This window comes from Cavia porcellus, unplaced genomic scaffold (genome assembly GCF_034190915.1).
Source record: "Cavia porcellus strain 051 isolate PalLab524CR breed Dunkin Hartley unplaced genomic scaffold, mCavPor4.1 scaffold_16, whole genome shotgun sequence".
NCBI classification, from domain to species: domain Eukaryota; kingdom Metazoa; phylum Chordata; class Mammalia; order Rodentia; family Caviidae; genus Cavia; species Cavia porcellus.
Window position 1 is genome coordinate 6,764,208 of NW_026947499.1, and position 26,836 is coordinate 6,791,043.

The 26,836-nt window shown below is 55.2% G+C and overlaps 1 protein-coding gene across 2 annotated transcripts; it reads right to left on the bottom strand.

Moving 5' to 3' along the window:
• Atp6v0a2 (ATPase H+ transporting V0 subunit a2) lies at window positions 1-26,580 on the bottom strand. Of its 2 annotated transcripts, none has more exons than XM_063225489.1 (20): window positions 26,318-26,580; window positions 21,225-21,303; window positions 17,938-18,035; window positions 16,105-16,242; window positions 15,106-15,194; window positions 13,883-14,009; window positions 13,025-13,107; window positions 11,983-12,076; window positions 11,611-11,823; window positions 10,613-10,763; window positions 10,396-10,532; window positions 10,082-10,269; window positions 9,915-10,005; window positions 7,875-7,993; window positions 6,824-7,034; window positions 5,234-5,353; window positions 3,869-3,985; window positions 2,260-2,377; window positions 1,616-1,787; window positions 1-221 (listed from the first exon to the last, which is right to left on the bottom strand). In XM_063225489.1, the coding sequence occupies exons 1-20, from the start codon at window positions 26,432-26,434 to the stop codon at window positions 176-178; spliced, it is 2,508 nt and encodes an 835-aa protein (XP_063081559.1). In that variant the 5' UTR covers window positions 26,435-26,580; the 3' UTR covers window positions 1-175. The 2 variants fall into 2 exon arrangements, with proteins under 2 accessions (XP_063081559.1, XP_005000488.1); XM_005000431.4 differs by having other exon boundaries at window positions 1-284; window positions 26,318-26,579.
• Between the last annotated feature and the right edge of the window lie 256 nt (window positions 26,581-26,836).

Sequence of the window (26,836 nt, forward strand, 5' to 3'; positions counted from 1 at the left end):
TAAAGTTTACAAAGTCTTTAACATGAGGAAGAGGTATATCCTACAGAATCATTTGGTTATATTGTAAGGCAATCAATGGAGACAGAACTGTTCCTATCGTGAACTGACGTGGCTGAAATTCTCGACATGATAATTCTCCATGACTCTGCACGCTGGCGGGGACAACAGGAGGACGTCACATTGCACCGTTGTCGTCGCTGAACTTGGACGAAAGCAGCAGACTGAACGAGAAAGGAACAAACTTGGTGCCTGCGCCAACGTAGAATTTGTTCTGAAACTCTACCCTACAAAACACAGTGCAGAAAGACCACCAATCAGGGAAGACTGAACAGCACCCTGCGTTTCTGAAGACAACATTAACATTTTTTTTTTTTTTTGTCTTTTTCATTTTTATCAGTACCGGAGATTGAACTCACGACCGCCTGCTTGCAAGGCAGGCGCTTATGCCGCTGAGCTAAATCCCCAGCCCCAACATTAACAATTTTTGAAAACCCAGGTCTGTGCCTGTTGCTCCGTGGTGCGTGCTCTCCTGGTGCGATGGAGTGTTCCTCAGCTAAGCGCCCCTGTCCCCAGCCAGGCGGTTTCCAGCCAGGTGACAGAAAGGCCAGCAGACACCACCTGCATACTACACACCCTAAATTTAATGGTGAAATCTAGGGAGCAGGAGGCCTCTGCCCGCTGAGGTCACTGCACACACAGGAGTGGCCAGATGTAGGGACTGTGACCCTGAAAGTATGTGGGAGGCCAATATGGGCTCTTTCTAAGCGCCTGTCCCTCCCTAGCCCTGGGCACCCATGGGTGGGGCTTCCTCAAGGCCTCTGGGTGACGGGCATAGATCTGAGCTGCTGGCAGGAAGGGGCCTGGTCATATCCCTCCCTCTTCCCTGCCATGCCCATGCCCATGCCCATGCCTTAGAGCCAGCTGCTAATGGACCAAAGCCTACAGATTGTGAGCTGAAATAAACCTCTCCTTTACTCTAAACAGGGATGCACACACAAAAGCCATGAAACAGATGGGTGGGGTGGTACAAACCTATAATCCCAGCACTCAGGAGGCTGAGGCAGGAGAATCACCATGAGTTCAAGGCCAGCCTGGGCTACATAGCAAGACCTTGTTTCAGTTTTTTTGTTTGTTTGTTTTTTGGTCCTTTCAGGCTGGTCTTGAACTCACAATGATTCTCCTGCCTCAGCATCCCAAGGGCTGGGATTATAGACATGCACCATGCCTGGCTTTAAAAAATATTTTTTAAAAAAGGGCACAGAACATGTATTCTACAAGCATCAGCTTGCTTTTCCTTGGCAGTACAAATTTCAGTTTAATCAGAGAGTTTGAATACAGATGCCACAATAGCATGGCTTAGCCTAGAATGTCCCCCAAGTGGCTCATGTGTGCAGAGGCTTTTAGAAGCTTTTAGAAGGTGACAGGGTTACAGGAGGTAGACTCCTGGAAGGTAGACTCCTGCGCCTCCTTCCCCACCCCGCTGCTCTGCTTCCTGGCCACTGTGAGGGGAGTAGCACTCCTCCACCAGCCCTCCCACCACGCTGCTCCCGGACTGAGCCTTCTGAACCCGGGAACCAGAGGAAACCTCTGTTTCGAGGCCAAGCTTCCCACTCACCAGTGGAGGCGGATGGCGTGGAGAAAAGCAGAAAGCCCTTCCATGACCAGCAGGATGAAAACGGTGAGAACTGTGAAGACGGCGATGACCAGGAAGAGCAGCAGGACCCCGAGGGTGGTGTCCACGCGGAGCCCCACACGCATTACCATGGCCCACAGTACATCAGACAGCTCTGCAAGGCAAGGCCGGGAGGTCACTTTCTGTCCAAGCAGCAACACCACTTCCTATTAGTCTCAATGCGCAAGGAACACAAAAATAAAAAACCGATTCTTACAGTGTTGGTAGCGTGGAATATTTTTTTTTTTATGGTACTGGGATCGAACTCACGACGGCGCACTTGCCGCCAAGCTAAATCCCTGGCCCTTGTAGCGTGGAGTCTTAAAAGTGTTTTCTTTCCCAATTTTTTTTTTAAAGAAAAGACTGGCCACTTCTCCTGGCCACTCCCCATTTCCTCTTGGCTGGCGACAGCCCTGCAGCACTGCCTATGCTTGCGAACTGTGCCGCAGGTTCGCAGACCTGGCACAAGTGTAGCTGTTGGTGCAGGCACCAGGCACTGGAAGGAAGCCACAGCTCGTGGACCGCACGTGCCCGCCGCTTCGGTTCCCTTTGGCTAGAGCTGCGTGAGCTCCCCGCAGGCAACTTACGCGCGTGGGCTAGGCTGAGCGCCCAGAGCCGCAGGTAGGACGCGGTGTTAGAGACGCAGCCCAGGCAGTACTCGATGGAGTGGATCGCCTGCGTCATCAGGATCTCTCCGAAATTGAACTGGGAAGGAGGGAAGTCACACACGTGTCACACATGCTGTCTGCACTGTGTCCACCTCAAAGCCTACCGGGGGGCCCACAAGAAGAACTGCCTTCTGGGATAGGGGGGTGAGGACAGCGTGGCTGACCAGCCCGGGCCACAAGTGTGGCCCTCCCAGGCTCAGTTTCCCCTAAGGTGAACTGAGGGCGCCCAACTAGAGGATCCTGATGGTCCCAACAGCCACCCCTAGAGAGCTCAGTGAGATCCCCCGCAGCCCCCGCAGGCACCACATGTGCGGAGAGCGCAGCTGGCTCCCTGCTTCCCGGGCAGAGCCAGCAACGGAGAGCCCAGGAGGAGAGCGGAAGGAGTCCGTTAAGGTCTGGACCTCGAGTGTCCCCCAAGCTTCTCTGTCCTTGGAAGATGAGAGACCTCAAGCACCGTACTCGTCAGCAGATTCCCTCAGGGGTGAATGAGCTGTTGGGAGCTGGCCACGGGTGTGTGACCAGCAGGGAGCGCTTCTGTCCCCGGTCCCCCACCCCGCCTCTCTGCTTGCCAGCTGCCACGGGGTCCGCAGCTCTCCTCCACCAGCCCCTCCACCGAGCCTTTCAGCCTTGGAGCAAGCCAAGCATGGACTGAACCCACCGGAAACTGTGAGCTACCATCTCTCTCCTTGTGGAGTGGTGGATGCAGGTGCCGGATCCCGTGAAGGGAAAGTGACTAAGACAGGGTCCCTGGGGCAGCAAAACCCTAACCCTAACCCTAATCCCAAAGTGACTGTGTGTGGAGACAGAGCCTTTGAAGACGGGTCTCCGGGGCCCTGACCCTCAGCCTTGGTGACCTTCGGGAGAAGCACCTGCCCCAGGCTGCATGAGCCAGGAGTGGCTCTGGGGCCCCAAACCTACCAGACCCTGAGTGGGCCGCAGCACCCTGAGCCACGCGGGGACAGTGTAAGCCGTTGGTGCGTGGTATCGTTCCTGCAGCCCTGCCACGTTAAGATGGCAGTCATCGGGGAGTGATAAGCAAGTGACCCCACCAGGCCCATCGGGTGGCTCCCTGAGGTCCCTCCCTTGGGTCCCCCTGAGGGCAGGGTGCAGTGAGACACTTTCCCCTCTGGCTAAAGACTGAAGGGGGCCCAGGGCTGCCTGTGGCCCCAACATCATGGGGCCAACCAGCTTGGGGACAGAGAGCAAACCCGAGCACGGCCTCTTGGAACTGGAGATTCAGTCCACTCAGACGCAACCCAAGCCTGATACCAGCTCTCCTCTGTCCCGGGTGAGCCTGCTGATTCCGCTGTGACATCATGTGACCTGGGGGTTTCATTTCCGCCACTATGAAAAGCCTCTGAGTGCTATGGGAATCTTCCAAAAGCCACGTCCCTCACACTAACTTGCCGTGGTGACAGGCTCAATCCCAGTGCAGGAGGAAACGACAGGGCGGAGCCCCAAGCAGACCCACGCACAGTGACAGCAGCTGGTGATTATCCATGCTGGCCACCAGCAGAGGGACAGTTACCTCCTCGCACGTCACTTCTCTGCATCTGGCCTCCTGGTTACTTCCCTCCTCGATGTCCTGGTTCCCCAGCAAAGACACTTCCTCCTCGCTGTCTCTCCTCACGAGTGTGTAGCCGCTCTAGCGAATGAGAGAGCAAGGGGTCAGGGCCCCTTTCGGGGCACAAAACTCACGTGGGCTCGAGTACTGATTCAGCACCTTGAGAAAAAAAACTTCCTAGAGGCTGAATGCACTTGCTACCCTTAAGCAGGTGCCTAGGTGATGGGGAGAAGGGGCAGAGGTGGCCGTGGAAAGGGCTAAGAAAGGGCACTGGCAGGAGGGGAGGATGGTGCAGCACTGTGTGGCACTGGGTGATGACACATGGCATGACCGTGACCCAGCACCCGCACTTCCGGTGTACCCCCAAAGCAGTGGAAGCAGAGACTCCAGAGCTATTTATGCAGCAGAGCCACAGCAGCGTCACTTATGGGGGCCAAAAGGTACGACAGCACAAGTGTCCGTGGATGCATGCACAGAGGAACATACGCACAGGCCCCAAGGCCTCCTGTACCCACGGAAGGGACCTGGGGAGCCACTGGACCATGGCTGAGACAGTGGCTTAGTTTGCTGATGGGCTTAGCGTAGTCCTGCATGTGGATGCTGGGAAGGCCCACCCGGGTTGGGTGGCACCACCGAGTGGGCTGTGGCCTGGGTGGGACCAAAGGGACGGAAGGCTCCATGCTGCTGCCGCTTCCTGCCCACCCTGCCCCTGCCTGGAGCCGGCCAACTGCGGCCTGAAGCTGTGAGCCAAATGGACCTCCCTCCGCTAACTTGTGGGTGTCGGGTGTTCTGTCCCAGTGATGAGGAAGTAACTGCGACAGTGGCACAGCCATCCAGTGGAATATTAAATATTCTTCAAAAGGAAACTTGAATTCATATGCTAGAACACCGACGGAGCTTGAGGAAATTACAGTAAATAAAACAAGCTCGACATAGAAGGACAAATACATGATTCTGGCAGGCGCAGTGCCACAGTCTAGAATCTGTTACTGAGCCTCAGGTGGGAGGATTGCAGGTTTGAGGCCAGCCTGGGAAAGTTAGCAAGACCTTGTCTCAAATTAAGTAAATAAAAAAGTGGGGCTCAGTTGTAGAGGGCCCTGGGGTTCAATCTCAAGTACTCTTTTAAAGAAAAGTCAGGTATGGTGGTGCACGCCTGTGATCCTAGCTCTTGGGAGGCTGAGGCAGGAGGATCACCCCATGTTAAAGGCTCGCTTTGGCCATGTAGTAAGTTCAGTGCTGCCAGACTAGACTACACTGGGGGACCCCATCTCAAAAAACCAAAACAGAAAAGCAGATCTGCCTCACGCCACACAGCTAGGCCACACTTACCCGGCTCACCCCGAAACAGCCACGCCCATGATGCAGCCACAGCAGGAAGAGCGGTTTCCCCAAGAAGAGGATGGGCACGGACAGCACGGTGATGGCCAGCAGCACTCTCTGGACGTACGCCTGTGGAGCACAGGAGACCAGGAGCCCTCAGCAGCAGCCTCAGGACACCTGGTCACATTGGCTGAGGCTAGACAGGCCTCTGGGCAGGCAGCACCAGGGACGGCTATGCTGGCCGCATGGGCCAGGAAGATGCCCACTCTTCCCCAAACTCAAGACTCGACACCAGGCCTGATGAGCAGAGCGAATGACGCAGAGACCACGTGCTACTCTGACTGTTATGGGGACTGAACTCCAGGTAACGGTTCTCTGGAAATGCTACACACACACACACACACACACACACACACACAGCCATGGGGCGTGGGTGAAAATATGCTGGGCACTATGTGTCACCCTCCGGCCACCACTTGGGAGAACAAGCTTTCAGGGTCGCAGTGCTGCCCACGTCGGAGGTTTTACTGTCCCTGCACCTCCTGAATGGCCCAAGAGGCGGGAGACACAGCAGAACACCGGGGGAGCCCTGGGCCGCAGGGTCAGGCGGACCCTGGTTCAGATCCTGCCCTGCCAGCTGCTGCTCACTGGTCTCCCTGGGCTACAGGCTTCGATCAGACAATGGAGGCCACCACCTACCCCAAAGAAGGGGCAGGGAACGCGCACTGCAGGCACACAGCCGGCACTGGAGAGAGGCAGCCCCTGCGCTGATCTTCCTGATCACGGTGCCTGAGCCCCACTGACGCAGTTCATCTGTACCTGCATCCTTCTAAATGTCCCATGAAACAATGACCATTCTGTCAGGTCATGAACGAGAGAAACAGAAATAAAAGCAGAAACCCAAAACATTCAAAAAGAATTGTACAAGCTGGGTATGGTGGTGCACACCTGTGACCCAGCCACACAGGAGGCTGAGGCAGGAGGATCACGAGACCAAGCCCAGCCTGGGCAACTTGGTGAGAACCTGTCTCAGAGTCAGACAGAGAGGTCTGGGGATGTAGCTGCCCAGGTTTCCTCTGCACTCCTGGAGGGAAGGGAGGGAAGCTCGTAAACCAAACCGGAAGTCCACAAGCTGAGGCAGGGTCCAGCAGCCGAGGGAGGGTGCACGAGGACCCCAGACTGAGAGCAAAGCCACCCTGGGAGGAGCCCAGGAAGCACACAGTGTGAGTCACGGTGGCCAGGTACAGGCCACACCCAAGAGACCTGCTGCCTACTACGCCGAGCAGCATGTTTTTACACTTTGCAATTGAGGAAACTGAGGCACAAAGAAAGGCAAAGCTGCACCTGGAGGAAGCAGCAGAGCTGGCTGTGTTCAGCCGGACAGTGAGCCCCGAGTGCCACCCACCCTACAGGCCGTGTGGCTCCGGGGAGGCCTTGGTGGCCAGGCCTGGGGACTGGGCAGCCCCAGGACCCTTCTCAGAATGCACTTCCCACCAGGCTGCCGGCCGCAGGGGCAGCGACTTAGCCATTCCTGGGGGTGGGAAGGGGTGTGCGGAGCACCCGACTCGGCCTGCTGACGCGAAGCGGAGGCGGGCTCACCTGGCCCGGGTAGAGGCCACTGGCCTCATTGGCGGGGAACAGGAACATGTTGATGAAGTCGATGAGGATGCTGGGCGCCTCCCTGGAGGTGGCGGCCGAGTACGCCAGCCACTTGTAGATGATCATGAAGATGAGGTACCCGAAGATGCACAGCATGAAGAGCAGCTCAGGGATGGACACCAGGTAGATGTTGAACTTCTTCCGAAAGTGCCTGAGGAGACGAGAGCCGGTGAGGAGTGGGGCATGGTGTGAGGGCACGGTTAGCCTGAATCCTGGGGCCAGAGCCACACGGGCCACCTCGGGGTCACCGTGTGTGTCTGGAGGCTCTGTGCCCGTGCTCGAGCTTGGTCTGCAGGGACAGAGATGAGGGCGGCAGAGATGACGATGTCTGCGTGGTCAGAGCCTGCCCAGGCCTTCTCCTTCGCGCCTTTTCTCTTTCTGAGACAGGGTCTCGCCATGCAGTTCAGGCTGGCCCTGTACTCGCTTTGGAGTCCGGGCTGCCTTGAACTCGTGGGGCCTGCCTCTGCCTCCCTAGTACTGGGATCACAGGTGTGTGCCACTGTACCAGGCCAACTCCTTGTGACTTTATTGGGTGCCACAAGTTACTGATGACTCTAGCTTCAGGAAGTTCGATCTTAAGTCATGTAACAGTGATTTTTCAGGATTCCAATTATGCTACAACTTAAAGCTGTATTAATTACACAAAGTATGGCTACAAGATAATGATGGATTGGTCTGGTTAAAAAAAAAGGTACAGCTGGGGATTTAGCTGAGTGGCATAAGCGCCTGCCTTGCAAGCACTAGATCATGAGTTCAATCCCTGGTCCCAGAAAAAACAAAAAAGGAGTATTATAAAACCCACTTCCAGAAGTAACTACGGTTTCCCACAGTGCCTATCTCCCTGTTGGCACAGAAGCTCCATGAGGTGAGTCCAGGTTGCATGACGAAATCCCAGACCAATGAGCACAGCACACAGCCCGTTGTGACTGGGCCATTCTGTGAGGGGCCAGGCTTGGTACAGAACAGAGCTCTCAAGCCAACGTGTACTTACATGTGGTTAAATATTCCCAGGATGACGCCGAAAGTCATGTGAGTAATCCCTAAAATCACAGACATCTTCATTTTGAAAGAATTTAGGAAGGTGAGGCGGTTTGTGGCCAAGTTCCAGATCTAAGACCAAACAAAAGGATGCAAAGGGTTTAATGCCTGTGCACAGCAACCCTGGAGGAAGCTGCCGTCCTGTGCCTGGCCTGGTGCTGTCTCGGAGGCCACCACACTGCAGCTTGGGTCACTGCTCCCCCAGATACCCCCCAGGCCAGGCTAGGCCCAGAGCATCCACGAAAACACAGCCCTGAAATCTCCATGTAGAAGGTGCTGTGGCCAGGGGCCCGAGGGGCCCACTCTGTCCACCCTGCCCCGCACTCTCCATTCTGGAAATCCCTCTCGTGCACCCCTGGGCCAGACTCTGCCCCTGCCGTGTCCATTCAGGGCTGTCCGCACAGCAGCCTGCCGCCCTCGAGCTCCTCTGGTTTTGCTTTTGTGTGCATCCTGGGGCTGAACCCTGAGCCTTCACGCTGAACTGCACTCTCCACCCTTTTATTTCTGGACAGGATCTCATGACTTTGCTGAATTCTCCAGGGTGGACTCAAACTTGTGATCCTTCTGCCTCAGGCTCATAGAGTGCTGAGATCCCAAGTATGCACCAGCACGCCTAGTTTCTTCCGTTTTTGAAAATAATGATTCTTTTTAAGTAAAAGCAAGATTTTAGGAGAATTTAAGGCTGGGAACTAGAGGGAAGAAGTGGGGACCATCAGCCTAACTGATTTAGATAAAGGAGACACGGCAGAGCGGCCTACACTGTGGAGCTGCAGCATCCCAGAGGCATGGAAAGTCAACCCACAAATGCTGAGGCTGAGGCAGAACCACCTCTTGGTGGGAGTGCAGAACACAGCTGACCTGCTCTGTGGCCTCCAGAGCAGCACGGCAGGGGTCGCCCCAGACCGTGACCTGGCCTCCCCCGAGGCCCCACAACCTCACACAAGCTTTCCTCCTGGTTCCCTTATGGATTAGCAGGGCCTCCGGCTGCAAAGTGCTCTCCTTACAGACATTGCTGTAAACGTTTTCAAGTTTCCCATTGCATGAAGTCTTATGAGTGCCAACTGGTCACACACACTGTCTGGACGTGAGTCAAATGGATCGGGGCACACTTCGACACCTGGCTCCTGGCAGAGCCACACTGCTTTCCGTTCTGTGTGTCTGTTTGTTCCTCACTGTATTTATATAAGGACAGCCACAGTGTCCCAGAGCAAGGCTGAGCCTATCCCAAATCTGCTACACCTCCTGAAATCCTGGGTACTCAGCAGGCTGAGGCAGGAGGACTGCACGGTGGAGGCTGGTCTGGGAACTTGCTTCAAAATGAAAAAAGCCAATGAAAAGGGCTGGAGCAGGGCTGGCACGCAGTGGGAGCCGCCTGCCCAGTGCATGTGAGGTCCTGGGTCAAACTCCCTCCACGAGGAAAGAGCCAAGCCTGGAGGTGGCTCTGGGGCAGAGGGTTTGCCAGGCTTCAGCCCCAGCCCAGCTAGAAGCAGTGACCTCCTGGGGAAGCTCGGGGGCCTGCTTGAGCCTTTCTCATCCAAGCCAGTATGCCCGGACCCCGTGGGTGGGGAGAGGGGACCACGGCACCTGGGGCCACTTCAGCCTCCCATGAGCACCCCTGGTCCACAGCCTCCCTGGGAGCAGCACATGGGGACCTGCAGCTCCCTCCGTGGCTGTGCCCTGCACGTCTTTCTAGGTTACTCAGAGACACTCGGCACTGGCAGTGTCACATTCACTTAGGACAGGCAGGAAGCAGGGCAGAAGGACTCCGGCTCCCTGCATCCTCGTGGGCCCTGACCCGGATCCCAGCCCTGGAGCCCCCAGACATGGACCAGACCACGGGCTGTGCACGCTCACACACACGGGGCACACACATGGGGGATGGATGTGCTGCTGTGCACATGCACACGGAGCAACCCCCACCCCAACCCTGAACGGGGTCACATGGCCTGGCAGGTACAGGGCCAGGGAGCTGCGCCGAGGGCGGGGCACTCACAGGGTCGATCCCGAAGGGGTAAGGGCCCCGGAACACGCCGGGGACACTGGGGTCAAGCTGCAGAACCCGGCTGTGCCGCACAGTGCTGGCGCTGGAAGGGAAGGCAGAGGCGGTCACACGGCGCAGGGTCAGCAGGCGAGGCGCCCGCCCAGCCGCCCGGCGCTCACTTCCAGAGCGCCAGCCCGCTGCGCTCCTCCGAGGCGGGGCCGGCACTGTACATGGCCGACACGTTCCAGCCTGAGCCGAAGAGGTTCACCGACTTGGAGAAGCAGTCGTTGTAGATGAGGCCCGTGTACACCGAGAACAGGCCCATGAGCAGCAGGATGTAGCGGCCGTTGAAGAACATCCGCAGGATCTGGGGGGTGGGCGGGCAGTCAGTTCAGCTCGGCCCGGCTTAGCCCACACCGGGGAGGCTGAGGCAGGAGGGTCGCCGAGGGGGGAGGCCGCCGGGCTGTGCAGGGAGGCGCCCCAGCGCCTGTACCTCCTGGGACTGGGTCAGGCGGGGGTGGTCCTCCTTCAGCACTAGCAGGAGGGCGAACAGGAACATCACGAAGCCGTGGCCGAAGTCTCCAAACATCACCGCGAACAGGAACGGGAAGGTGATGATGGTGAAGAGGGCTGCAGGAGGGCGGCAGGGAGGGCAGGTCTCACTCTGCGCAGGTGGCCTCGGGGTCCCCAGCCCCCGGGGCGGCGCGCACCTGGGTTCACCTCGCGGTAGCTGCCCACGCCGTAGGCGTCCACGATGCTCTGGAAGCCCTCAGTGAAGCGGTTGGTGCGGATGAGCGTGGGCGGCGTCTCCTTGGTGGAGATGGTGTTCAGGAAGGACGGCATCGCCGCCCCGCTCTCCCGCTGCCATGGAGACGGGGACAGTGAGGGGGAGGTCAGGGGACAGGAGCAGGGCGGAGGGGGAGGGGAAGGGGAAGGGCAGGCTGGGTCCCCACAATCAGGCGGGGTGAGTGGGGACCCGCGGTCAGCAATGTGACATGAGGCCGAGATGTCAGGGGTGGGGGGCCATGGCCGAGGTCGCCTATCTTAGTCAAAAAGGAGGCAGCGGTGTGGCCCAAACGGCCAGCAGGTTCTACAAGGCCGGGGTCATCGGGCCTGGCACTGACACCCTAGAAACCACCCACATGCTGGGGCCGCCTGTGGCGCTCAGAGACTCCCCAGACAGAGGGGGTGGGGCTACAGGAAGTGGAAAGGGCGGGATGGGGGCACGCAGCCCCCAGCTTTCTGGTCGGAAAAAAAGGAAGGGGAAAGAGTATCTGTTCACATCTGCTTCTCTGTGGCCACATTACCCCAGCATAAAACAGAACCACCACAACGCTGCCTCTCAGGGAGGGACTACAGAAGCCACATCCCAGCTCTCCAAGAGCAGCTCGAAAGGCACAGAGCCAGCCAGGGTGGTGCACTCCCACCATCCCAGCACTCCGGGAGGCTGAGGCAGGAGGGCTGCAAATTCAAGTGCAGCCTCAGTGACTGGACAATTTAGCAAGACCCTGTCTCAAAATAAAAAACACAAAGGGCTGGAGTTCCATGCAAAGGCACCGGGTTTAATCTTCCATTAAATCAAAAGCCCTGCCACGCAGGCTGAGGAGGACCAGCTTTCTAAAACTGCCCAGCGCCCTGGCTGCACCCTGCAACATTCCGTCTTCTCCGCCCTCCCGCGTCCGCCCTGGACGCCACTCGAGGGCCTCACCGAGCCTTCTTCCAGCGCGCGGCGCAGCTCGTGCAGGTCGGCCTCAGGACACCAGACCTCAGCGATGAGGCACTTGTTGGTGACGTCGAAGCTGCACATGTTGAGCGTGTGGTAGATGGCTTTCATCTTCCTCACCTGCACAGCGCGGCTGGACACGGACTCCGCGGCCTTGCACAGCACCTGCCTCAGGTAGTCCTCAGTCCTGTGCAGCACCTGGTGGAGGGGCCACTGCCACTCAAGGCCCTCCCACCAAGGGGGGTCCTTGGCTGAAATGGCCTGAACCCACCCACTGCCACCTGCCACTAGCACCCACCACACGCTGGGTGAGAGGCAGAGCCCCAGGGGGAGGAGGATGGGACAGCGGCCACTCACAGTGTAGAGGTCCTGGATGCGGGTGCTGAGTCCCTCCTGTATCTCCTTGCGCTCCTCGGCAGTGCTGGGGTAGGGGTACACGTGGCAGTGGTAACTGGAGGGCAGGGGGAGACAGGGCTGAGCCTGGGGACTAGGAGAGTGCCCACGCCAGCAGCAGAGACCTCTCACACAGGCCAAGAGGAGAGCGCAGCAGGGCCGGGGGGTCCTGCACACACACTGGACATGCATCTCGCACACGCTCCCGGGACCCAAGCCCCGTTCCTCCCCTGCCCCGAGACCCCCGGAAGCTCCTTCCCAGCTGTGGCATCCTCAAGAGTGCTAGCATCACCCTGCTGCTCAGGCTCCCTGCATCCTCACAGCCCTGGGACGGGGACTTCCCCTCGCCTCATGGGTGGGTGACCATGATGACCGCCACTGGCCACCTGAGCCCAGGAAAGCGGCATCAGGGGTGCTGAGCTGGGGCCCATGTGTCCCCTCCGGCAGGGCACGGAGGCTCCTAGGGCTGTGAAAGTCACAGGGAGCCCAGCAGCAAAGCTGAGCCTATCCTCGGCTGACCCCAAACCTTAGGTCCAGGGAAAAGGTCAAATCTGAGAATATTATTAACATGTCACTGTTTTTCTTTTTCTGTTTTTTTTTTTTTAATTTTGGGTCCCACTCAGTTGCCCAGCTGAGCTCAAACTTGCAGTCCTCCTGCCTCAGCCTCCCAGAGTCCTGGGATGACAGGAATGTGCCACAACACCCTACTGCCACTTTTAAATATTTTAAGTAATGCCCTGGTAAGTGACGACAAATTCAGTGTTTACCAGTTGGGCCTTTCAGGCCATGTGTGGTGGCATACATCTGTAAACCCAGCACTCGAAAGGCTGAGGCAAGAGGACCTCTGCAAAGTCAAAGCCAGCCTGAGTTACACAGTGACTGCCTCAAAAAAACAAAGAAAAGAAACAGAAGAACACAAGTGGAGGCAGCAGGCTCCGGGGGCCGAGGGCGAGGCGGAGAGCAGGGTTCAGTAAGGAGGACAACCAGGCGGGGCGCGGCTCCTCACCAGTCGCAGATCTTCTTCACCTTCTGGCCAATCTGCTCTCCCCAAAAGGAGATCAGGAACACGTACCACTTTATGATCTCCCCCTGCCAGGAGAGAGCGTCACCAGTTCATGCCTGTGATTTCTTTTCTATTTTGCTTTGTGCTTTCTGAGCCAGGGGATTCAGGCTGGCCTTGAATCCCCACTCCTCCTGCCTCAGCCTCCTGGGCTGGGATTACAGGCCTGTGCCGCCCGTCCAGCTCATGGTGACTTTAAAGGAACCTAACTCCAGTAAGGAGAACCAGGTACATTCACAACTATTCACCAAAGCAGAGTCCATGAAGTCTGAGCCGGGGAACGGGGCTGCAAAGGGTTCGCCCAGTGCACCTAAGGCCAGCGCCTAACACCACAGCCGTGAAAACCAAAGTTAGCTTTTCCTCACTCCTCGAGGGGCCAGCAGGGCCCAAGCACAGCAGCACAGGGACAAACCTCTGCCTCAGGGGGTGGAGACTTCTGTTCACTCTGAGGGAGGGAGGGAGGGAGGCAGCATGGGAATGCCATGTGTGCCAGGAGGATGAGCCACGTGACCAAACAGGGCTGAACCAGGCACAGTGGCATACAACTAGCAGCCCCACACTCTGGAAGCCAAGGCAGGAGGATCCTAAGTTCAGCCCCAGCCTGGGCAACTAAGTGACTCTGTGAGGCCCGGGCTCAAAATTAAAACTTTAAAAGGCTGCGCCTCAGTACAAAGGCCCTGGGTTCCATTCCCGTTGCCAGCAAGTAAATAAGATGACATGCGGTGGGGTTCGCATGCAAGGCCAGCATACCGCGTGCGGCAGCTGAAGCCTGGGGCCCACGTGCAGCCTGCAGGAGGCACTGACCGTTTCAGGGTCCTCCAGGGACTCGTCCAGCTCCGCGTAGGTCACGATCGTGTACCCTTTGCAGACACGCCACAGCATCCTCTCGAACGCTTCCACCTTGCCTTGCTGAATGAGGCCGGACACAAACCTGCAAGGACAGCGGCTGTCAGCCAGAGCCACGTGCTCTACCATGCAGGGGCTGAGGGCACCAAGGCTGCCACTCTGGCATAGTAGGGAGGTCGGGCTAAAGCCCCCAGCTGCAAAGCGCCTCAAATGCCAGATAAAATCTTTGTGAAGTGTCCTCTGAAAAGTATAACCGAGGCCTGGCACAGTGGCACAAGCCTGTCACCCGAGCCACTCCAGAGGCTAAGGTGAGCCTGGGCAGCAGGGCAAGACCTTGTCTCAAAACACAATGTAACACAAATCAGGGCTGCAGATGGGGCTCAGTCAGAAAACCAGGGTTCAATGCCCAGCCCCGGAAAAATACAGTAAAAGGGGTGGCTGCTACTGACCCGTACTTCAGGGCCTGAAGTTTAATGCCAGTGCGGGGACAGTGACAGGCACCAGGCCAGATAACAGAGGGGACAGACCTGCATCCCCCTAGAGCTAGGACTCCACCATTAGCAAACGGGTGCACTGGACAAAGTCCACTCTGCAGCGCTACTGCAGGGAAACTCAGGTTTTGTTCCAGATGGAAGGAGAAGGTTGTAAACCCTGAGAATTTACAACCACAGATCAGAGTTGGTTGGGACTGTGCCTTAATCCCCATTACTGCCTATCTCAAAATCCAAACCAAAAAAAAAAAAAAAAAACCCAAACCAAACCCGTCATCACACTGAGACAGCAACGTGACTGGGCTGGGCTGGCAGCGTGCACCAGCTGTCCAGCGAACACAGTCGCCCACTGTCCCTGCAGGGAAACCCTCAGAGCCTCTTCGAAAGCCTTCTGGCAAGAACTGACCTAGGCACAGAAGTTCACAAATCATACAAGGGAACGAGTTACTGCCAGCCCAAGTCAGCCGAAAGAATAAACAGAGAGAGCTGCAGAAAGCTCCACTTCAAAAGGTTAATCCGCTTGCACATGACACCAGGAGTGACCTCATGGCACCTGGCTGGCAGCCACACAGCAGGGAGGTCGCAGCAGGCACAGGAGCCAGCATCCACTCAAGCGAGTGTCGCCTGCACCCACCCAGCAACCCTACAGCACGAGGACAGCCAAGATGGTATCCCCATCTTGGCACCTACCCCAGCTTTGCGCCCAGCCTCTGCATATAGCTGTAGTCCAACAAACACTCGTTCTCCAAGGAAGGGAATTCTTCGTAAGTGGGTTCGAACTAGGAAAAGACAACACCAGGTGTGTGTCACTCCACGTGACAACGTCTCACATCCTCTTTCCACGCAAGTTTACACAAGTAGCGTCAGGAACCACTCAGATCCGGGTGCAAAATGCCAGGCTAGGCGAGGTGTGCCACTCGGCCCTCACAGGCAAGAAGACAGTTTTCCACCCTTTACCTGTCAGCTGCTTGCGCGTCCACAAACTCAGTCAGGGCTTCGTACAGAAGCCGGCCGCCTGGCAGGGGCCAGTGACGAGACTGAGCGATCACAGGGCGGAGTGGGCAGGAGGGGTGGGGCACCAGAGCCCAACCTCGGGGTCCAAGCAGCCCTGATTCGAGGGAGCGGGGTCTACACAGATATTCCTGCACCTAGGAGACGCCGCCAACACCTACCACACCCCTGCTCCCAAGCACACCCCACGGCCTCTTCTTCATCCTCATAAATTACAGACTTTTTATGTTGCTATGTTTAACAATCCAGGAAAACGTAACTTTAGGGTTGGAATTCCCCTATTCCATTTTCCCTCATGATCATAAGAAGGGTTTTTTCAACTGCAAGCTAGAGCACCTTAGGAATGCACAGTATTGCTATGGCTCAGCCCCACAAGGCGGGGAAAGCCCCGCAATGCTCTTCTCAGCGTGGCACAGGCCGCAGACACAGCTCAGCGGTGCATCCCCTGCCTGGCAAGCTCGAGGTCCTGAGTTCAATTCCCGGTACCAAAGCAAAACAAAAAACCACAAAAGCAAAAAAGTCACATCAGTGTGGCACAATCCCACTGAAAAGCAGCTCGGAGGGAGCTCCTCACGCCCAGGAAGCATCACATCTCCACGGTTGAGAATACACCCGCAAGCTCTGGGCAGCAGGGTTTAGTAGAGCAGCGCGCCTGCCCCGCCCGCAATGGCCGCAGACCTCCATGTTCCGCTTCACGAAGGTCCTGGTCACCCTCAGCATGTGCGTGTACTCGATCAGCTCCAGCAGGTTCTTCCTCAGTTTCTCCTTGTTCTTGGTGACTTCCCGAAGTTCCACCTCCAGCTTCTGCAGCTGCTCCTGCGGTCAGACAGCAGTCATGGAGCAGCAGGGGCAGTGGGCTCGGTCACCAAGCCTGCCACCCAGCACTGAGGGACACTCAGGCGGACGCCCACAAGGCCAAGTCCAGCTTGAGGGACTAAGTGAGAATCTGTCTCAGATTTAAAAAGGTAAAAAAAGGGTAGGGAGGAGCGGGCTGGGGATGTAGCTCTGTGCAAAGGCCTTGAGTTCAATCCCCAGTATTACAAAACAAAACAAAAAGGAAGAAAGAAAATTACAGGGATCGCAGCAGTGTCCCTGCGCACATGGCTGGTAATCTCTTTATGGGTTACTGAAGCCAGCAGCATTTATAACACATAAAAAAACAGCATGTACGTAAGTTTGTGAAACGCTCCAGGGTTTGAAAGGCCATCGTCTAAGTCCTACACCACCGATGCCCTGCGAGGAGCTGTGAGCTGGGGACTGGGCCCCTCGTTTCTTCCCTGGTCCTGTATGTGCCTGCCCGCGCCCTTCTGCCCATTGACAGCGAACTTCTCAGAGCTTCCAGCGCTGCCCACAGCCCCCTGCAGCAAGCATGCCACAGACTCGTCCCCGGTGCCCTATGCTAAGGCTCTCTTTCCTTCAATCTGCGACACAGGAAAAAAATTGCCATCATCATCCCAAAGATACACTTTCCTGGTCTCCAGCTTGAGTTTCTGTGCATGTGTGGCTGACAGAATTATGTGGACACAAAAATTCTTGAGAACAAATCTTACCCGTATTTCGGCATTAAAACCAAAGACACATAGCACCTCTAAAGCAGACTGCAAATGCTGAACTGGACTCAAATGAGCTGCCTGACACTCCCCCCATCGCTGGGGCCCTGCCTGATAACGCTACGAACAGCAGTCGCTGTTTGCAATGGTATTGTAAGCAACCACTGGACGGGCCAAACCCACAGGCCACACTGGCAGTGACCTCCTCCCAGAAAGGCAAGAGAAGGGCCTTGGCTACACCACACTCACTGTTCAAAATGAGCGCTAAGTACCAGGCAGGGCAGAGCACACCTGCCATCCCAGCACTTGGGAGGCTGAGCCAGGAGGATTGCCATGAGTTCAAGGGCAGCCTGAACTATGTAGAAAGACTCTGTCTAAAAAAACCCAAACAATTAAAAAATAAGGAGCAATGGGGACTTGGCCATGTCACACAGAAATGAACTGTTAGAGGATCCGACAGGATCCTTCCTGGATGGTTCTCAGGGAAGCGCTGATGCGTGATGCCAGCCTGGGTCTCAGGAGGAAGGCACGCTGCCTGCCACCCTCATTGGCCTCTGACAACCACATGGCAGCGTCGGGTGGATCTGGGGAGGAGGCAAGTGCTGCAGCCAGGGGCTGCGGTCATCGCTACTAGGGGAGGTGCTGAGACACAGAGGAGCCCACAGTGCATGCAGCAGACTTGATGACCTGCTTCTCGCGGGCCTCTGCACACTAGCACCCGGGAGGGAGCCCAGAACTTACAGCCCTGAAGAGAATGGGCTGGGCCTGATGGCACAGGCCTGAGACCCCAGCACTCTGGGAGGCTGGGGCAAGAAGATCACACGCTCCAGTTCAGACTGGCACTTTAGCAACACAGAAGAAATGAAAAATGTGAAGGGCTGGAGATGTAGCTTGGCGCAAACACCTTTGGGTTCAATCCCCTGCACCACCAAAAAAAAAGGCTTCTTCAGGGTCAAGTTACCTGCATTTCTAGAACCTGCTTCAGAGGCGGCGCAAGAGGGCTGACCTCTCCCTCAGACAGGGGAATATCCGCCTTAGTGATTTCCTGTGCCAGGTACACTGAAAATAAGATGGAAGCAAATTAGGTACAAACAGCTACCGCAGCTGTAGTGGTACACCACAAGCATCCCAGCACTTGGGAGGCTGAGGCAGTAGGATCCCTGCAAGCTCAGGGCCAGGCTGGGCTATAGAGTGAGACCCTGTCTCACAAAACAAAGCAAAACAAAACCTAGCACATCGCGTTTCATCACAACATTCTAAAGCCTGATCTTTAAATACACAAAACCCCGCTTGTCCCAGCTGACTATGGGCCCCTTTTCATAACCCTGTCGTGAAGATCTGCACGGCTTCCTGGAGGGAGCCTAGAGAGACGGATGCAGAGGCAAAACAAACCATAACCTGCCTGAGCGTCCAGTGAGACTGCTCCAACTCTGTGCTGCCACAGTGGCATCCTCTGCCCTGCACACTGGAGCAGCATGCTGGGAACCTGCTTGCAAGTGTGGAAATAGCCTGAGTGATGCCCTGTCACTGTCCCCAGGAGCCGGCCATGTGGCTCCTCTGCAGTCCTTGGAAGAGCTGGCGTCCAGAACCACGCTGGGGCAGTGCTGAGGCCACTTGCACTGTTTAAACTGGAAATAGGACCCGGGAGCTGTCAGTTTAAATCTTCAATGGCACACACCTGTCACCCCAGCACTGTAGCAGGCTGAGGCAGGAGGATTGCTAGATCCAGCCCAACCTGGACAACTTTGAATTGCCCAGCTGCATAATGACGGCGGCCACTGCAAAGGACACGGAGACTCTCTGGTGTTTCCCTGAGCCGGGTCTCAATAAGGTGCTAGGTTGCCTCAGATGGGCTCAAACCTGTGACCCTCCTGCCCAGCCTCCCAAGTGCCTGGATAACACACATGCACCACCATACCCATCTCATGTTTTGTGTTTGGAGCAGGAAAGGTCACAGAGATGACACTGAGATCTGGAGAGAAGACTCAGCAGGCCAAGGAGGCAGAGGAGGCTGCACCTGAAGCTCACTCCCCAGCAGCGAGGAGACACTTAGACCTCTCCTCCCCCAGGCGCTCTGGACCCTTCTCAGTGGCAGAACTGAACTGAAAGCCTTAGATCAAACAGAGGAGAGAGCCTGCCGCCCAGCTGCACAAGTAAGAGACGGTGTAAACAGGAAAATACTACTACTGATAATAATAAAAATAAATTTTAAAAGGGGGCTACAGATGTAGCTCAGTGCAAAAGCCCAGGATTCAACTCCTAGTACTCCAAACAAACCAGAGTCCTTCTCTTGAGCCTAGAAATTACAATACCTGGGAGAGCCCTAACCAGCCACAATATTTTAGAAAATGAAGAAATGAAGGCTGGAGGGAGGCGAGCGTGTCGCCTATGATCTCAACACCTAGGAAGCTGAGGCAGGAGTGCCATGAGTTTGAGGCCAGTCTGGGCTACACAATAGGTGCAAAGCCATCCTGAATTACAGAGCAAGACCCTGTCTCAAAAGGGAAAAAGAGGGCCAGGCATGTAGTTCAGTGGCATAAGCACCTGCCGCAAGGTTGCAAGTTCAATCCCGGGTACAAAAAAACAAAAAAAAGCGAAAAAGAAAGCTGGAGAGAGAGAGAAGGATGCGAAAAAGTAACTCTGTATCACCAGCCTGAGAACCAAGGAAGCACTGGGTGTGCTGGGTGTGGTGGCGGATGCCTGTAATCCTAGTGCTTGGGAGGCTGAGGCAGGTGGCTCACTGTGAGTTTGATGCCAGTCTGGGTTACAAAGTGAGTTCAAGGCCAGTTTGAACTGCAGAGCAAGGCCCTGTCTCAAACCCTTAACCAAAAAAAGTACTGGGTTTAAGAGGTTTCTAGAAATAAATGCAAACCCAATTTGTTCCTAAATCGACAAGCGTTCCTTGTAAGCCTGCAACAGCTCACACCACAGGAAGCCTCAGCCGTGCTGGGGCCGCTCTGCCCCCCAACACAGGCCTGCAGCAGGCAGGAAAGTGGCGCCACACTAGGACAGCTATGTGCAGCTTATCAGGGTTCCGGGTGTCAGCAGGACACCGGCAGGTGGTTGAGTGGATGTGTCACTGTTCAAAATCCTCAAAACTAAAATCTCCAGCAGCACCAGGCTCTTAGAAATCAGTCCACAGCCACAAGCTCAGCCCAGGTCCTCAGGCGTCCTGCTACCCAGGCCTGGGAAGGAAATTCTGTTGTACCTGTCACTATTCCCTCCCTGGGTTACCCTGGATTCCAGTAGAGCCCAGAAAACTGAGACTGCTCCCAGCAGGAACAGCCACTCCCCAACCACATGGTCCCCTGGGGTGTCCACACCTTGAAGCCACTGGGACACCAGAACTGAGGGAGACCAGCAGGAGCCGCACCACCCCTGCTCGCCGGGCAGGTCCCTCCCTGGAGATCATCCGAACCTAGTGTGACAAACGCAGAGCAAGCTTCAGGGCGCACTGGCACTGCGGGACCTGGTCTGGTGGCAGCAGGGGGTCACTGGAACCAGCAGGGCAGTGTGGATTTCAAAAGCAAGGCTGCTTTCTTTTAGAGATAAGCAGCTTCCCCCAACTTCCTCCTGGCCAAGCACATAGCCAACACCCCCTCCACTCCTCACCCCAGTGAAGTGACAGAGAGGTGACAGGACAGGCAGACCCCGGGACTCAGCCCCAGGGGGCCGCAGCCCAAGTTCCCCTGCACTACAATGAAATCAGGACCCAGTGATAAGTGGGCACGGAAGAGGCCCGCACTGGCCGCCCAGCGAGGAGGGCTTTTTCTAGGATAAACGGCCTCCTCTGACTTGGTCAGCAGGGAGCGCATGGACCTACCAGCCGGTAGCAGTACCAAATAAAGCACCAGGCTGATGACAACATTAGCTGGCCATCATGTACACGACCCCTTCCCTCTCTAGAAGAATAACAGAAAGGATGAAAAACTGCGTACAAATGCCAGGCGCAGGGGTGCACACCTGTCTCCCCAGCACTGGGAAGCTGAGGCAGGTGGATCGCTATGAGTTGGAGAAGAGCCCAAGCATACCAAAACCTGCATATAGCATGGTACTGGGAATCGAACTCATGACCTCACGCTTGCCAGGCCACTGAGCTCTATTGCAGCCCTAAGTACACTACTGAATGGGAAGAATATAAACAGCTGCTTTTTTTCTTTCAGTTTACTAGAGTCTCTGACTTTTCTAAAATAAGGTTTGCCGAAACAGTAATAATGTACACATTATTAAAATGGAAAATAAACTTACCCAATATCCGTTCAAGTTCTTCACATCTCTTCACCTCACCAACAAATTTTCTTTGAAAAGAACTTACATTCTGGTTGAGCTGAGAAAAGGAGAAAAAAATTGCTTTACACTTTTATAATTAAAAATAGACGGACCGTTGCTTGTATCACTCACCTGGATCTCTGGTGCTGACGACTGAGTCCAGGCCCCACCTGCACCACGCTCGGGCCCCATGGCTGAGCACACTCCTCCTCCCAAATTTACCTCTACAAAGTCTCCCTGTGCAGCTCAGGCTGGCCTCAAACTCACAGCAATCCTGCCTCAGCCTCCTGAGTGCTGGGGCCACTGCTGTGTGCCACTATACTTGGCAAAATTTATTTGTAAAATAAAGTATCTTTGGCAAGGATTTGGGGGAAAGTACATTTTCATATGCTACTGAATGAGAAAGAAACTGTTCTGATTTCTGGACAAAGACTTGGCAACTGTTATTATCAAAGAACAAAAGCCTGAAAAATACTGATACGTCTTATAAAGAAATTTAACTTAAGGGAAAAAAAAACACAGATATGGATAAAAAGTTAAAGAATATCATTCTCTGGGGTAGAGAAAATTTATTAGCCCTAAATCCAACCATAGGAAAGGATTAAAGTATAGACATATCCATGCCATGGAACACTACTTAGCAATGAAAAGAGCCAGGCAACAGGAAGTGCCCAGAACAGCAAAGCCAGAGAGCTGACTGGCGGAAGCCCAGGGCTGGGAAGGAACGGGGTCACTCCGCTATAGAAATGGGCCCCTTATTAGGGTGGTGGAATAGTCTAGAATTGGACTGTAGTGATGGTCGCCTGACCAAACATACTTTCAAATAATCCGTGAAACTTCACACTGAGCTGCGGGGACGGGATGACACACCTTAATAACCCTGTGTAAAAAGTGCAGATTTGGGAGGGCAGGGAGGCAGAAGAAGGAATAAGATGCATCCTGCACATGCACCAACTCCATGTTTACAACAAACGTGAACATTAAATACTGTAAACATGGACTAAAAAAAGTACAGGCATGATGGTGCAAAACTGTAACCCCAGCCCTCGGGGAGACTGAGGCAGGAGGCTCAAAAGCCTGAGCCTAATCTAGCCAACCTAGCAAGACAGTGTCTTACAGTTTTATAAAGGGGCTGGGGTATAGCTCAGCGGCACAGCGCCAGCCTAGCATGGGTGAGGCCCTGCGTTTCATCCTCAGGACCACAAATAAAGAAAGTTTGAAAAGAGGGTTTGGCCACGTGACCTATTACTATGCACTTATCAAAACTGATGCTTTAAATCATCACCTATTTGATATTATGAAATTTAATAAACGGTTCAAGTATGAACACAGAGATACTTATTGAAATGTGAACTTACACATCTTGGATTTGCTTCAGATGATCGAGGCTAGGAGGGGGAGGAGAGGAGACTAGAACACACTATTGTAAGCTCACGTGGGTTCTCATGACAGGTCGCTGCACTCTTGTGTTGACTTAATTCCTTCTACTGCAAAGCTTAAAACGGTGAAAGACACTGCAGGTCAGCGTGATGGTGTATACCTATAACCCTGACTCAGGAGGCTGAGGCAGGAGGGTTATGAACTCAGGCCAGCCTGGGCTACATAGGAGTTTGAAGCCACGCTGTACTAGAAAGAGAAACCCGTCTCAAAAACAAAATAAATACAACACAAGACAAAAGGCTAGGGTCAGAGATTTAGCTCAGCGGCACAAGTGCCTGCCGGGAGGGCGCCAAGTCATGAGTTCAATCGTTGTTACCAAAAAAAAAAAAAGAAAGACAAAAGGTTTGGTACATGGTGCACCTTTGTAACCCTACCATTCTGGGGGCTGAGACGAGAGGACTGCAAATTCAAATCCAGTCTAGGCCATTTACCTGTTTAGCAAGGCTGTCTCAAGATAAAGGGTTGGGAACGTAGCTCAGTGGAAATGCCCTGGTCCAATCCCTAGCAAAGAAAAAACAAACTAAAAGAATATTTAATAAAATTAGGGGGCTGGGGGCTTAGCTCAGTGGCATTAAGTGCCTGCTTGGCAAACTTGAGGTCATGAGTTCGATCCCCAGCACCAAAAAAATAAAATTTAAAAAATTAATAAAGTTAGGAAATGAGCCATGACTTGTGTATGAAAAGCAGAATAATATTAACCTAAAAGTTAAGTGTTAAACTATAGATAGGGGAGCACTGAAAGGAATGGATGATTCCCATGCTTTCCAAAGTTCCCATCCTTGACACATACTGCTCGTACAGTCATTCATGTTGAAAGATATTTGGGGCAAAAAATTCACCTCTAGGGGCTGGGGATTTAGCTCAGCGGCATAAGCGCCTGCCTTGCAAGCAGGCAGTCGTGAGTTCCATCCCTGGTACCGATAAAAAGGAAAAAGACAAAAAAAAAAAATTCACCTCTTTTGTCCAGAGTTACTGGTACTGGACACTTGAAACATAATTGAGACACCTTCCCTGAGAAAGGTCTACTTCCAGAGTCTCCAAGTTTTGACCAATGTTTTGAATTTTTAAAGAATTAACCAGAAGAAAACGAATTCTAATCTTGCTTTCGTTTATCGCACTCTCATTTCTGCAGGCCACAATCTAAAGCAGACACCGTGAGTTCCTGCTGGGGCGCACACCACCTCTCCGCACAGGAAGAACTGAAAAGGGCGCCCCGCCCCGCTGTGAGACCACACCTCGGGTTCAAAGTTGCCTCCTGCAGTGGCAAGCGCCTCACTGACCACAGGGGTCTACAAACAGCAGAATCTTTACAGAGCGCTAAACTTCTGTGGCCATCCTTGGATGGGAACTACACAGCCGCCCCTAGTCTATACACACTCCCACTTCTGAGGTATGGGTGACACAACCAAGCTTTTTCCATTTGTTTTTTGAGGCGGTGTCTCACTGTGCAGTTCAGGCTGGCACTGATCTCACTACGTATCCTGGGGATTATAGGCTCAGCGGCACAGTGCCCACCTGACGAGCATGAGTTCAATTCCTGGCCTCCAAAAAAAGAAGAGGTCCAGAACACACTACGTAGTGAGGCTGGCCTCCTCCTGCCTCAGCCTCTGAGTGCTGGGACTACAGGAGTGCTCCACCACACGTACAATCTGATGAAGTTCTAACGGTTTTTTCCATGAATTGGGGAGTCACCCCAATTCAGTCAATGGAAAAAGCACCTATTATACAACTTCCTTTTTTATTTATTTATTTACTTTTGGTACCAGGGATTGAACTCAAAACCTTGTGCTTGCCAGGTATGCATTTACACCACTGAGCTAAATCCCTGGCCACAGCTTCCTTTTAAGTCTAGCAGAGGAGACCTGTGGAGCAGGTACAGACAGGGTGGGCACTGTAAATCATCTCTGCCAGCAGCCAAGGACCACAAGGAAACGTCTGAGAACGGTCACTGAGGGAAGCAATCTCCCCCTGGCCCCAGCTCCTCTGGGTAGCCTGCTGACCTCTCTTCCAGGTCTGCCATTGGCTGTCACACAGACATGTTCAACAAGCCCCCTTCCTGTCACTCAGAGTCACAACCCACCCTCTGAAGGTGAAGTCACTGAGAGACTTCAGATAGGAGAGAGGACAGCTGGGACTTCAGCTCAGACACCCCACAGCCTGACAGCCACAGGTGCCCTGGAACCCCCTCTGCACACGCTTGTCTTAAGTGTGTTAGTTTTCTTTGTCGTTGGAAAAAAGTCAAAGGGGGGCTGGGGTGTCACCACCCTGGGTTCCACCCCTTAGGACAAAAAAGAAAACAAAAGATCATCACTTTTTCTTTCACTGCTGCTTCAAAAGGAACCGAGTACACTTCCAGACATGATACGGAGGCACTGTGGGAACCCGGGCTTGGTGGCCATCAAAGCATTCAGCTGAGCTACAATCCTCGTTTGACAAGTGCCCTGGCTTCAGCCTAGGGGGACAGAACGATCTCCCTGCTCTGGACAGAAGCCCAGGCACCACCACAGGTCCCTACTCTGTGGCTGCCACCTGCTGTCATCAGGGCTTCACTACCACATGGCAGCTGCCTACGAGACCTCCCCAAGAACCATCACAATGGGACCTCCAATGTCTCCTCTTGAAATTAAAGATCCCCTCCCCCCCAGACGAAGTGAAACAAGAGACAGAAGTGGCCCAGGACATTAAAACATTTCCCAAGTGAGCTGGGGATTTAGCTCAGCGGCATAGCAGGCGGTTGTGAATTCAATCCCCGGTACCCATAAAAAAAATTTCCCAAGTGACTCTGTTCCATCGGTGCAGGTCCTGCTCCCTAGTACACTCCGCTCACTATCAAGCTCACAATCAGCCAGTGTGGACCCGGCTCCTCCCAGACTGAGCACCAGGAACACAGGCTGCCTTGTTTACACCGAGTCCCCCGCACCAAACGCAGTGCCTGGGCACAAGAGACACTCAATAAAAGTTTGTTCATTCATTCATTTATTCAACAAACGCCTATTAATGCCAAAGAAGAAGGCCAGTGACTGGGCGAGGTTCTGACCTCGAGAGGTGTGAACAAGTCCAGCAGGCCCTGACCCCGGAGCTGGCGACGATACTCAAGTACGCAGGCACACAGGGTCTGCGGTGACCTCCACTGATCGCGCGCCCGCTCCAGTGCCCCACTGTAGCGAGCAAGGCAAACACGGGCTCCCAACGCCGGGAGCGCGCCCCGCTCGGCCCTCCCGGGCTCCACCTGTCTGTTCCTGTCCCTGCACCCACCCCGGGACCCTCTGCCCCCACCCCCGCTCGTCCCAGGCCGGCTCCTTCCCGTCCCCATCCGGGGCTCGGCGCCTCCTCTGAGATGCTCTCCTGGACCATCCTCCCAGCCCCGCTAATTCCCAGTCCTCCTGCTCCCGCTCCGACAGCCTGAGCGAGCTGCTCCGGAAGTCCCGACAGGACTCCAGGCGGCCCTCCCCCGGCTCGGGGCTCCGGACTCCGGATGAACCGCGCCCCGGGACGGGGCTGCCAACCAAGGCGAGCTGGGCCGATCCCGGCGGGCCGGGTGTCCGGAGGCTCAGGCCGGGCAGCAGGGCCTCCCTTCCCCCGTCCGGGCAAGGGGACAGGCATCCCGCGCGGCAGGTGCCGCCGACACTCACGTCTCGGAACTGCACCAGGCCGCGCTCGCCCAGCGCGCTGAGGCACTCGTAGGCCGTGCCCGCCTGCAGGAAGAGCTGTGCCAGACACATGGGCTCGCTCCGGAACAGCGACCCCATGGCGGCGCGCGCAGCGGCGCGCGCTTCGGGCTCCTCCTGCGGCCCGGCGAGCGCCCCGCACCATGGAGCTCCCGGGGCTGCCGCAGCGCTCGTGTCCTGCCACTGCGGCCTCCCTCCAACCGCCGCCGCTGCCGCCAGCGAGGCCCCGCCCCCGCCAGTTCCGGTTCCGGACAGCCCCGCCCCTACGTGACCAGTTCCGGTTCCACCCCCGCCCCCGTCGACCAATCGGCGCTCGGGGTTTTGTTCGCGCTGAGCCGCAGCGTGGACTTTGGCGGCTGCGGTGTAGCTCGCGCGACTCCTTAGGACTTCGGCAGTGTTTCTTGAGTGCGTTCGGCGCGAAGATCTCCATGACGGGTATACAGTGCTGTGGTTATTGATGCAGTTACTGAGGGCGCAGCCATC